Raw genomic sequence first — 12,475 nt, forward strand, 5'->3', positions numbered from 1 at the left:
GAGATATACATAAGAGAGGTACCCAAGAAAAAAAAAAGAAAAACATGAGCCCACATGGCCTTGCTGCTCTTCAGAAGAACACAGTAACATTGTGGGCCACGCCGGGGATTACAGGCAGCGAAAGTGAGAATGAGGGGGTGAAAGGAGAGGGTGAAACAAAAGTGCAATGAAGAGGAGGTGAAGACACAGGAAGGAGCTTCATAAAGGCTTTCCTGCGTTGGAGGGACTCCCTGCACCACACAGCTTCTCTATAAACACAGTATTCTCTGAAATCATAAGTGGAAATTTACCAACCACATATTCACCTATTCCAAAACAAAAAAACTACGCAGGCGTACATCTAAATTTATCTACGGCGTGCTGTTAACCGGAAACATCGACACATGAAATCTACACAATTCTATCACTTCATGAAAAATCATGGATGAACATCTCTATCCTAATTCAATTTGGGCTACAATCATGTTTTGTTTTGAGACTCAAAAAGAAAAACACTTTAATTGCTCCCAATCGGGGGTGAGCACGCGCAAACGAGGACAAATGAAAGTTTAAGGAGACAGTATTGATTTGTGTGGAGGTCAGGGGTAGGTCACCCCTATCAGAGAATCAACAAACAGCCGCCAGCGCCCTCCTCAGCTAAGCCAATCACCTTCTGACCTCGTCCAGCGTTACCATGGCAAACGACCCTGAACCACACAGCCCATACACTCGGATAGTTGCTGAGTGAAAAGCAGCAAAGTGGAGCTCTGAAAGATGGTAGAACCAAAGCTTAACTTGAAGCTTTTAATTATGTTATTATGCCGGCATGGGCCATGTTTCTCATGCTCACTCTTTTCTCCATCACTCTCTAGGGTTTAGTGGTGAATTCAAAATTATTGTTATTCAGTGGTGATATGAGCAAATTGTGTTACTGTTTTACAAACTAATTTGGGGTACAAGTTCAAAACTAAAGTTTAATTAAAAATGAACAAATTAGCTTTTGTTCAAAATATTCAAAGAGCTTTGTCTATAAACCACTGAAGTCAAACACACTTCACTCCAATGACCATTTCAGATGTGTTTTTGGATACAGAACACTATTCACTCACTGAGCACTTCATTGGGAACGCCATCCAAATACTGTGTTGGGCCTCCCTTTGCTCTGTCTCGTTTGGACGACATGAATAAGACAAGATGATGGAAACATCTGAGATCTGTTTCATGTTGATATGGTTACATTCAGGATGCCAACCTTCTGGTCGACCACATTCTAAAGGTCTTCTTTGGATTAAGATCTGGTGACTCATAAGTCAACTGAAGTTCCCTGAACTCAGTGTCATGTTAATGAAACCAGTTGAAGACGACACTGATCTCCCTACCTGTGATTTTGACACTTTACAAATAACAATAACTGTACATTTTGCACAATCCCTCCCTCTTATAGTACTCAGATACAATACTCAGATAGGCTGTGGCAATCACCATGATGTATTTGTACTGAGTGATCCAAAATGTGTCAAGGAAACATATATTACACCATCACTATTAGCCTGGACCGGTGACACAAGGCAGGTTGGATCCATGGAATCAGGGTTAAATTCTGACCCCAACATCTGCAGCCTCAGCAGAAAGATTCAGATTCATCAGACCAGGCTACGTTTTCATGAGTCTGTGTCACTGCACCTCATATATCTGTTGTTGGCTGACAGGACCTGATGAGGTTTGGTAGTTCATCCACCTCATGGTTCCGTCTGTTGTGTATTCTAAAATTCTCCTCTCCTCAGCACAGTGGTAAAGAGTGGTTATCTGAGTTACTATAGCCTGTCCATCAGCTCCAACCAGTCAAGCTCTTACGGTCCGACCTCTTTCCATTGGGTGTTTCCCTCCAGAGAACTCTTTGTTTTGTTTTTTCACTATTTGGAATAAAACTGCTTTGACTGTCGAGTATAAAATCTACGACATCACAAGTTTCAGAAATAATCAAACCAGATCATGCCACAGTCACTGAGAACATATTTATTCCTTATTCTGATGTTTGATGTGAACATTAACTTCAGCTCCGGTCCTGTACCTGCATGATTATATGTATTGCACTGATGCCACATGAGCCTGAACGAGCAGGTGCAAAGGTGTTCCGTGAGTGTATTGTGATAATGAATCTAACCATATCGCCCGACCCAATCACACTCAAGTCATGCCTTTCACATGATCCTCAAACTCTTGCCTTGAATCGCTGTTTCCATCTTTCCCCTCATCCCTTCCTCCCCACGACTGCTTCTCTCGCTTCTCTCTCCTCCCGACCCCTCCCTCCCTTCCAGGCAAGCAGGCGGTGGTGGTAACCAGCCCTCTGGCAATGTGTTCCTATCCTGCAGGAGCCCTCAGGTTCCAACCTGTCAATATCCCAGGCTCCGTCTTGGCTCTGCTGTGACTCTGTTAACCTCCTTACTCACTGCAATCACACAAGGGCCTCCTGTCCCTCTGCCAACCCAGAGACTATAGCACGATCCCCCCCACCCACCCCACTCATCCTCCTCCAATCCCGCACACTGCGCTCACATCCGTAAAGGGCAGCACCCTGGCAGCAACAGCAAGCAATATGGCAGCTGACGGCAGTTTGCCGTTTGCTGACATCTCAGATGTTTTGGATGACGGTCACGTTGGAAGCTCACAGGCGGTAAAGTGGAAGGAGATATTGGAGAAAAGTCTAAAGCCTGAAGGAGTAAAAGCTCAGTGGCTCAGTGACAAAGGTCCCGTCATCTCGTCATCTGTATCAATTTCAGAGAGAGGAAGGGTCACAGTGAAAAAGAATTGATGTATTAACACGCTGCGGAAAGGAATTTCAGAGTAGTTTAGGGGACGTATGTGTAAAGTTGTGAGAAAGACACAAAGTCAAGGGGAGGTCTTGCGTGTGTGTGTGTGTTATCTACACAATCACATAGGCCTGATCCCAAGCGTGGTAACAAGCATGTGGCAGCATGTCATCCCATCTCAAAACACATGCACGTAACCCCCCCTACACACACACACACACATACACACACCTCTGTGCCTGACTGCGAGGCACCGCGGCTGTCTGCTGGGAGCTCAGGTTACGGCCGACCGGCGGGACAGACTTTATGGAAGCTTCTCTCCCACACCCACTCTCCCCCTCTGCAGGGCTCCGGAGGAGGTATCAGGTTGCCAGTTCAGCGCCGGCCAGGCTTGGCGCTGGCGGCGGCTTGTGATCTCGGGTGCCTCTGTGTATGCATGTGTGTGTGTGTGTGTGTGTGTGTGTTTGTGTTTTATCTCCCACTCTTTGAGGTTATTGGCACACAACGCTGCTGTCTCCTCCAGGTATGTAGGTGTGATTTACAGTGTAGACACTTCACACTCATGCATGCACACACGCACAATCTGACCTCTTCCTAAATTCTAGAGCGCGGACACTTCTCTACACTGAATTACACATTCTCAAGTTTAATAAGAGCAGATGATGAGTTTTAAACCCACATTACAAAGAGACATACATGTGTTCCCGTTTTCCTCATGATAGTTTGGGTCTTTTTTATTTTGTTTTGACATTTGGAATTTTTTTTGCCGCCACCAGCATGAGAAATGTTGTTGTATTCTGTGAGATCATGGCCGTCATGCAAGAATCTGTAATGTAGACCCTGAGAACACATTTGTACTTCAGTCAGTGATTTGTATGAGCAATTACAGAGAATTTATTATCAATTCAGTTTATTAGGGACACCTAAACTGAATGCAACAGTCCTGCAATAAATAATTACGTTCATTAAGGTTTACTACAGTTCTGCTGTTTTTGGCTGCATTGGCTTTACCTTGGTGTTCCTAATCAACTGAAAACTGTGTATAGGCTGCTCTCTGTCCGTCAATATTCTCTCATCTAATCCCTGGGTGACACCCGTCCTCTTAACCACCTCGCAAGTTAGTCACAAAAAAAGCCAAACAAGTAGTTCTTGGTAATTTTGGGGGATTTTGACGTAGTGACTGAAATGAACACTCATCTTCTCATGGTGAAGCTTAAACACTTGTAAGCTCACTGAGAAAAAATACAGTTAGTGAACTAAGATTAAAAATAAGACATTGAGGAACAGTGTCCCTGTAGATAATTTACAGACCTGACTGTCAACATTGCCTCTGGAACAACTGTTTTAAAAAATACGTTAGGAGTACAATGTACATATTTAAAGGCTGAAATCTCATAAATAAAGTGACACATAAAAAGATAATCCTTATAGTGTATGAATATTACAATTGTACGTACTAAACAGAGGACATTCACCATATAGCATCTATATGGCTTCTCAATCTCATGGTGTTCTGTCCTCTGAGAGCAACCTGCAGCTCTCCCTCTCTGAAAAGCTTGGTGTGGCTCATTTCCAGGAGGGAGTTGCAGGGAAGGTGCACTCGCAGGTCAACATAGGAGAGACCCTCTATATGTGAGGACTTTGTGACGGTTCTGCCGCCGGCTTGCTTCCTAGCCCGGCGTGGGACGGAACTCATGAATAATGCGCGGGGACATCTGCCACCCTTGAATTATAGATCTGTGGAGGCCCAGCATATGGGAACAGCCCGGCAAGTGCTAATGGCTAACTCCATGACAAAATACGGGTTAGATACACGTGAATGATAGTCGGGTCATGCAACCCCGCAGTCATGAGGGTGTGAGGTGGATTGTAAATGTGATTATTTACATTTCTGTGTGTTTGTGTGTGTGTGTGTGTATCTGGACTGAGGGGAAGCACCAATAAAACATAAAAGTGGAATTTTGATGATATGACTATAAAGAAGTGGCAGACATCCACCCTGCTGGCGTGTATTTGAGCAAGGCACCAGATCTCAACATATTAGTAACTCTGTAGCTGAATCAGTCCATGTTGTACAAAAGGCTTTAATCAGCAGAGAGAATAAGGGACAACATGAAGTTGTGATTTTTCTTATCTAAATTCAGCTTAATCAGTGAATGTAGTTTCACAAAAAAAGCTTCGGAAACCTTGAGCCTAACAAGCGATGGCTAATGTCTTAAAGTCTTTTATGTAGGCTTCCTCCTGCTGAAGTGCAGCCTCCTTCTTGAATATTCTATACTCTGTGGTTGTGAGTCCTGCTCTACAAAGAAGCAGAGAGCCAATGGGAGGTGGGGGGGGCCCAGTCGAACGGGAGGTCTGGCCTACTGGGGACCACTTCGATCTCCGCTTTTCTCTCCAGGATTATCCTCTTATCGGCACCGTGAGCACCGCGCTAAGAAGCACCAGTAATTATCCTATCTTTAATTAACGAGCACCTTGCTCCAAAACCACCCACGGTCCATGTAGGCCTCCGCTTGGAAGGCAGCAAAGTACAGCGTGGAGATGAGCAGACTTAATCTTGTTTTTGTCTGAGTAAGAGAGAGCGAACGTGTGGATAAGGGCAAAGTTCGTCTCTAAGTAGCTGGGGAGTCGCACCGTGCAGAACGTCCCTCATGCACGCAAGGCTGCAAACAAGCCTTTCTGCTTGCAGATTTCAAAGGGAATCCTACCACCCACCACTGTTCCACTTTGTTGTGCATGTGTGTTCATTTGAGTGTGGCTACTCCACTCAAATTATGCTTCCACTCACCAGCACTCGCAGTCAAATGGAAACTTGATGTGGGACAGAAGTCACATCCATGAGCCTTCATGAGATTTAGAAGGTAGAAAGCTCACAAACCCAAACTGGAGAAGATTCAAGACTGAAGAGAGTCACATATACAGTTGTATATATTTGAATTATACAATATAAAAACGTATTCATAGTAAATTACAAAACAAATTTCAGCAGCAGTGGTCGGCTAATTATTGTGCTAATGGGATCAGAGAGGACTGGGTCGTTTGAAGGGGAGTGAAAGCAGGATGACGCCTGCACATGAAGACTAAAGGAGACAGAGGGAGAGAGAACGCCAGCGGCTCTCCGGCCTGGCCTGGCCCTGGCACCGCCAAGCAGGAGGGTGGCGGCAGCAGAGGCGTCAGCAGCGACAGTGTCCCCAGCCCCAGTCCCAGCCCCAGCCCGCATACATTAGCAGTGCTTAGGCACACTAATTGCTTCTCACTTAGACAAATCTCCTGCAAATCACGGCTGTGCCGCCAGCACTGCCCGAGCCCCCTGGGAAGGAGAGACGGCAGGCAGGCGGACGGAGCGAGAGGCGGAGGAGGAGGAGGGGGTGGCGAGTGGAGCGTGTGTACCAGAGGCGCCTCGGAGCAGGATGGAGGAGGAAGGAGAGGGGGAGGAGGGGGAGGGTGATCCCATGAGAATGGAGAGAAACGAAGAGAAGGAGAGAGAGAGAGAGAAAAAAGCTCCGGCACTTCAAGAGAGCCTCTCTTTCTCTTTTTCTCTGCTCATCCATAGCCCGGATTGAGAGCCCCCCAACCTCTTACACTCCTACCCTCAGAAGCCCCACTGCTGCTCTGCTCCTCCAAAGCTCCATCCCTCCAACCCCCACTCTTCTACCAGCTCTCAGATCTCTGCTCTGCCCCCTTGCTCGCCCCTCCTTTCTCTCTTGCACTCCCTCCCTCTCCATCACTCCACAGAAAAGTGGAGGAAAGATGAAACTCTACAAAGAGGGGGAAAAAAAATCAATAACACAGATGGATAGCTGGATAACAGGGTCCGGCATGCTTCGGCAGTGAGGCAATCCAGAGGGTGCCCACACAACTTCCACACAGGCAGAGAGATGGGCAAAAACAAGATGCTGGAAAGAGGGTGGTGATCAGCCTCAGGAAGCCAGCATCACCCGCAACACACAAGTACACACTTGTTCACACACAAGCACATACTACAATGCAAGACTACATGGATACTGACATAGAAATGCAGAATTACACCAGGTTGCACATGCAAAATGATGACAAAAACAAATGCGCTTATTAGGAAAACAAAAAAAGGATCAATACTATTGACAGCTCTGCATTATTCTCCTGGGCTTACTTCAGAAAGGCCTCTTAGCTGTGGTTTAAGGTACCAGAGGGCCACATCAACAGCAATGTATACAATAAACCACAGAAACACTGCACCTGCATCTCAGTATTCATTCAACATAGGAAGCAAGTAGCTGAATCACCTGAGTTAGTGCTGCATTACTTTTTGTGTAGTTTCTACTATCTCTAAAACCAATTGCGAGACCTCAGGCTCTGTAGACGCTAATGTTCCGTCCGTCATTGCATTTTACTACCAGGGAGACATAGAGATTATTACAGTCTGAAGAAATTCATGGACACATATCCACACTCAAAGAGAACCAAATGACGGCCTCAAGCTTTCCAAAGGGTTAGCTACAAAAAAAACCCAACTCCAGTCAGTCCTACACAGAACTAAGTGTGTGAATCTTATTTCAGACCCCTCTGGTCATGTGGAGCGTGATTATCCTGACCACCGATAGGGGCGCCAGCATGGCTCGAGTGTTTTTCATTGTTAGACTAGCAAGAGATTTTTTTTAGACTGAAAAATTTACATTTTAACTTCTGATATAAATTCAATTACCTCTTGCTTTGTCTGTCTGTGTTATAACTTCCAGGGCAAACGATGTATGATGAATGAAAAACACACTGCTTGTTCTATTATTCACTGCCGTCTTCTGTGTAATGTAAATAAAACTTTGTGCGTTTAATGGCTGGTGATGCATTTTAGGATTAGTCAATGTTTTAAAAATACTTAAACTCAGGTGCAATGTTAATCGCTCCAATATAACATGGTAACATGGTAAAAATATGAAAACACTGTTTACTCAAGCAATGTCAAGCAGGTCGCTCCCTATATCCAAATCAGGATATATAAAACAGGCTAACTGACAATAAACTTGGATTAACGAGTTAGATTACCTATTTAAATATTTATAGTAAAATCTAATATACTTTACCTTGTGACATGTAGATTCTGATGCATTTTGGGTTTGAGGTTCCAGGTCATGTGTCATGGTGATATTTTTGGTCCTACCTCCCAATGGGTCAGATGAATATAGCAACTGTGCAAGAGGCAAAAGGCCAAAGACTTCATTATAATGGATGTCATGATGAGGTAACACACACACACACACACACACACACACACACACACACACACACACACACCTCCTACACTCCAATCTTTGTGGAAATTACTATAATCCTAGTTTGGGCGTAGTGGTTATATTTTCTGATTTGGCAAAGACACATGACAGAGGTCGCCATATTGGAAGTCTGGTACTATTTGATTGAAACATTTTTATTTGGTTGTGAACACATATTACTGAATGAAAATAATAATGTATTTATACTTCGCAAGGAAAGAAAGGATTGTTTCAACTGAGTTACTTTAAATTTGAAACCCATCAACTCAAATTACATTTTTAATCAATCATGTGGAAAGGGGAACTGAAACTGTTAGAGTTCAGCACAGTTACATCAATCTGTGTGCAAGTTTCACTATTATCTTTTATTAATCTAACTTATCATACCCATAGAAGTGATGCTGAAAATAACAACAGAAACAAATTAACAGGAACATTTTATAAAATAAGATTTTCATTCACATCTGAAACCTCCAATTATAGGTTCTTTCTCAGATGATAACACACTAGCACCATCTATTGTCCTCTATGATACTGGCGTCAGTGTTTCATGGTCACTTTCTACACTGAAGTGAAACATGAGCCAACAAACTAGCAGCAAATACTTTGGTTACAGCTCCATCTTGTGGAGAACAATAGATGTCTCAGCTCGCTAATGACACTTATAGAATATACAAGTTTATTTTAATAAAGAGAAAAATGTATCCCACAATTATCTATAGTTGTCAATGATACACTCATTGCTGTGTCTCAAAGCTTAAACATTTATACCAGATCAATTCTGGAAGTACATACAGAAATATATTTTAAAATAAAATAAACTTCTTTTTCTTCCTATTTTCTTAAAATCTGAATAATAAGAAAAAAATACAAGTTATCTTTTCTTTCTGAATCCACATCCAATCTGTGAAATGGACACCTGTGCAATTCAATGTATATTGTGCAATACTGAAACACTATTTATTCTGCTCACACTGTATATATTCTGTTTATCTTATATATTATTTCTATTTTATATGTTGAAGGATTATTGTTGATCAGTAAGCCATGGAGTGGAAGTCAACTAAGGTAACTCAGTGAAAATGGTCAATATTTGAATTTTGTTTCACACCACACTAATAAAATTAATTATTTTGTTTATTCAATGTTTATATAATGCTAAATAAAAACCTTTTAAAAGTTTATTCCCCACATATAAACTGTGACTGCTTTATAAATGTTGGTTTTCATCTTTTGCTATCTCAAAAGGAACTGAAAAGAAAACTAGTAAAACCAGTAAATAAAACACACAAAACACAGATAAGGACCTTTGCTAATGTTTCTGCTCGGCTCATGTTCTATAAAACTAAAAATCATTTCACCAAAGCAAAGTAGATTCTCTGATAAGAAAGACAAGTGGACACCTGTTACCTGTACAGTTGACTTCCTCTTGTCCACAGGACAGAAGGACCTGGATGACGTCTCATGTTTTGTTGTGGTTCTCAGTGTTTCACTGAACGAACAATGTCCAGAGACACAGACGAACTGCTGCTGCTGAGACCGGACACCAGAGTCCGCCTCCTCTGCCGTGCTCGGCCGCCATCTTGGCTCCGCTCGTCCATATTTGAACTGAAAAGGGCGGTTACGGATGTCGGACTCTGATTGGTGGAAAAGGAACACGTGACTGGGTTGTAAATTTTATTTTTGAGGGAGAAAAAATCTGTTGCATTATTATCTCAGCTTACCATAGTGCGATGTAAGAGACATAATAATAACATGTAATAACTGGGATGGTTATTACTACAATTAAAAATATATTATTATTATTATTATTATTGTTATTTCAAGAATAATTCGATTTTAAATGGGTAAATCTGCCCTTTTCGGGTAATGCTCCGTTCTCCTGCCTCCCATATTAGTTTCTGTTGCAACTGTGAAGTGTTTGATTCCACAAACAGGGTAAACAGCGATGCAGCCAAAACCAATACAATTGAATAAAATGGCATCTTCCTTTTAGTTACCTGAAATACGTCTTGAAGGAAAATGCCGTCATACTTGGGGCAGAAAACATGTCCATATTGGTGTCATTATTTAGAAATAAAGCAGCTGTTGGAAACCTGTGATGTGACTTGTTGGACGTGGATTTGTATGTGAAACACATTCTTGTAATACAAATCTTTATTTAACAACATGCAGCCGTTGACAGACAACTGTGGCAGCTAGAATGACACATAATCCAGTGAGAAACAGCAGCTAGCATCAGTGATAATGCTACATGAGGCTTATACACAAAGTTAGCTCCACAGGCAGAGACATGACCTGAACAAATCCAAAAATAACTGACAGCACGGGTTTGCCTGTCAACAACTCTGCTGCGCTGACTGAGATATACCTCCTCAAGGAGGGTATGTTTTCGTCCCCCGCCTGTTGCTTTGTTTGTTGGTCGGTTGATTTGTTGGTTTGTCAGCAAGATTACCCAAATCTACTGAACTGATCTCTCTGAAACTTTCTGGAAGGATGGTACATGGGGCAGGGAAGGAATTTAATCTTGGGGGAAATCTGGAAGTGGTGGATCTAAGAAATCTTTTCACTTTCAATGCAAAATAGGGCATTTTTTAAAACATTTTTACCAAATTCTCAAACTCAATGGGTCTTGACAGAAAGAAACAGACATATTTCTAGGGCACTGATATGAATGTTCAACTTGCTTGATTGAATTTAAAGGGAGTGTTGGGCCTTGAGTAATATTAAAGTCATATTCGTAACATTAACATATATGAAAATCCTGTTTTCTGCTTCAGATAAATCTTTTTCTCTTAAAATGAAAGTCTCTATAGTCAAACACAGAATATTCATTAATCAGCTTTAACAAAGTAACAATGGGAGTGTCTGACCTTAAAACTTCTGTAAAACCATCCACATGAAATCCAGAGCTTACACCAGATTGTCTGAGCTAACAGCTAATCTGCTCTCTTAGCTAACAGGCAAATTGACTTCTTGAGTAATTAAAATTTTCCACCAGTTATTTTTGCGATTCATGTAGTTTTAGGCACAGAAAGTATTTTATTTTGATCTCTTTGCTTCCCCTGCCTGTACACACACACGTTTATAAAACATTAAGCTGCATCGATGACAGAAAACAAACCCACAAATACAGCGACAGAAATGTCTTGGTCTGGTTCAGTCATCATCGATAGGCATCAGACTGGGGCTGCTTCAGAATTCACAGGCTCCATCTGTGCAGCAGCAGATTACCAAAAGGTTTTTCAGGAAATAAAATGTTTAAGATGTGAGTTTGATCTCAGCCCCCACATCCTTGTGTTTTGCTCTTGTCCACCACTAAAGGATTCGGGCTCTTGATAAGCACTTAAATGTACATGGCATAGTTATTGATCCTGACCTTCTGTAAACCTCCACGTTGTGAATGTGGACCCTCTGCACACAGGATATTGGACAGTCTTACATGGCAGCATACAGCACTGTGATGGTGTGGATTCTGTTCATGACACTCTGCAATAAAAAATAAACACGTGTCAGCCTCCCTGAGGGCTTTAACATCACCAAGGATGTAGCTGCAGCCTTCTCCTCACTGCTTAATCAATCACGGATTCTCCTCAAATGGAACAAAATGCCTTCCCATAAGAACTGGCTGGAGGAGGTGTTGGTGCACCTCAGACTTTAACAGCTAGAGCATTATGCTCAGCCACAGAATAATATAACTGTTGAGGTCCATGGATTACAGGACCCAAAAGGCAGACTCCGCCCATGTAGGAGTAATATATCAGGTTTACAGTCTCTGGCCGGCAGGTTTGTGGGCAAACAGAACGTCTGAAGACGCTTTATGAGACAAGTCAAAGATGCATTCATTTATTTTGCTTTCAATGTAAAATATCTGTTTTGATTTTTTACAAAGCTAATGTATGAAAAATATATGAGGATGTAACAAACAAAGCTGATGTCGTTGTTTCTGGATATTTTTATAATTCAAGAATGTTGTCTTTTCTTCATGCAAATCCACAAAATAAACGTTGTGATCATTTTTGCTTGATTTGCAAAAGCACAAACAAACCTGTGATTGAATTTGAAATATTCTCCCAATACAGGAAGTATTCTAACCCTGTACTTAGAGTTAGAGAGAGAAAAGAGAAAGATGTATCTTCTATATTTTGAGTGACCCAAACACCACTAGAGCTGTAACTAACAGACTCAGTGTTCTTGCATCAGCTTCTGCATATAATTTTGTTGAGTGAGTACTTTTTTTGGAAAAATCACACTGTGGAAGACAAGTAGAGTTTATTCCTATTTCTTGGTAGATTTAAAAAATACATTCTGAGAAAAATGTCAGATACGATACATCAGTCTGAAAGCACCAAAAGAAATTCTCCAAACAACAAAAAAGTGATTCAGTGTGTAAGATTTAGGTGAAAGGGATTTTTGGCAGAAATTGAATAAAACATA

The 12,475-nt window shown here is 42.0% G+C and overlaps 1 protein-coding gene and 1 long non-coding RNA gene across 3 annotated transcripts in view; one reads left to right on the forward strand and one right to left on the reverse strand.

Moving 5' to 3' along the window:
- Positions 1–9,588, reverse strand: part of samd11 (sterile alpha motif domain containing 11) — an 86,077-nt gene extending 76,489 nt beyond the window's left edge. For both annotated transcript variants that reach the window (XM_069525988.1, XM_069525985.1), the window contains exons 1-2: positions 9,449–9,588; positions 7,850–7,954 (exon numbers count right to left, since the gene is read on the reverse strand). In XM_069525988.1, coding sequence (XP_069382089.1) covers positions 7,850–7,859 — 10 coding nt within the window. In that variant the 5' untranslated portion in view covers positions 7,860–7,954; positions 9,449–9,588. The remainder of the gene's footprint in view (positions 1–7,849; positions 7,955–9,448) is intronic.
- On the forward strand, positions 7,886–9,615 carry LOC138410435 (uncharacterized). Its single transcript, XR_011243128.1, has 3 exons — positions 7,886–8,007; positions 9,064–9,106; positions 9,478–9,615. It is a non-coding gene; the product is annotated as an uncharacterized lncRNA (long non-coding RNA).
- The last annotated feature ends 2,860 nt before the right edge of the window (positions 9,616–12,475 follow it).

The sequence above is a fragment of the Paralichthys olivaceus genome, chromosome 6, assembly GCF_024713975.1.
Source record: "Paralichthys olivaceus isolate ysfri-2021 chromosome 6, ASM2471397v2, whole genome shotgun sequence".
Taxonomy (NCBI): domain Eukaryota; kingdom Metazoa; phylum Chordata; class Actinopteri; order Pleuronectiformes; family Paralichthyidae; genus Paralichthys; species Paralichthys olivaceus.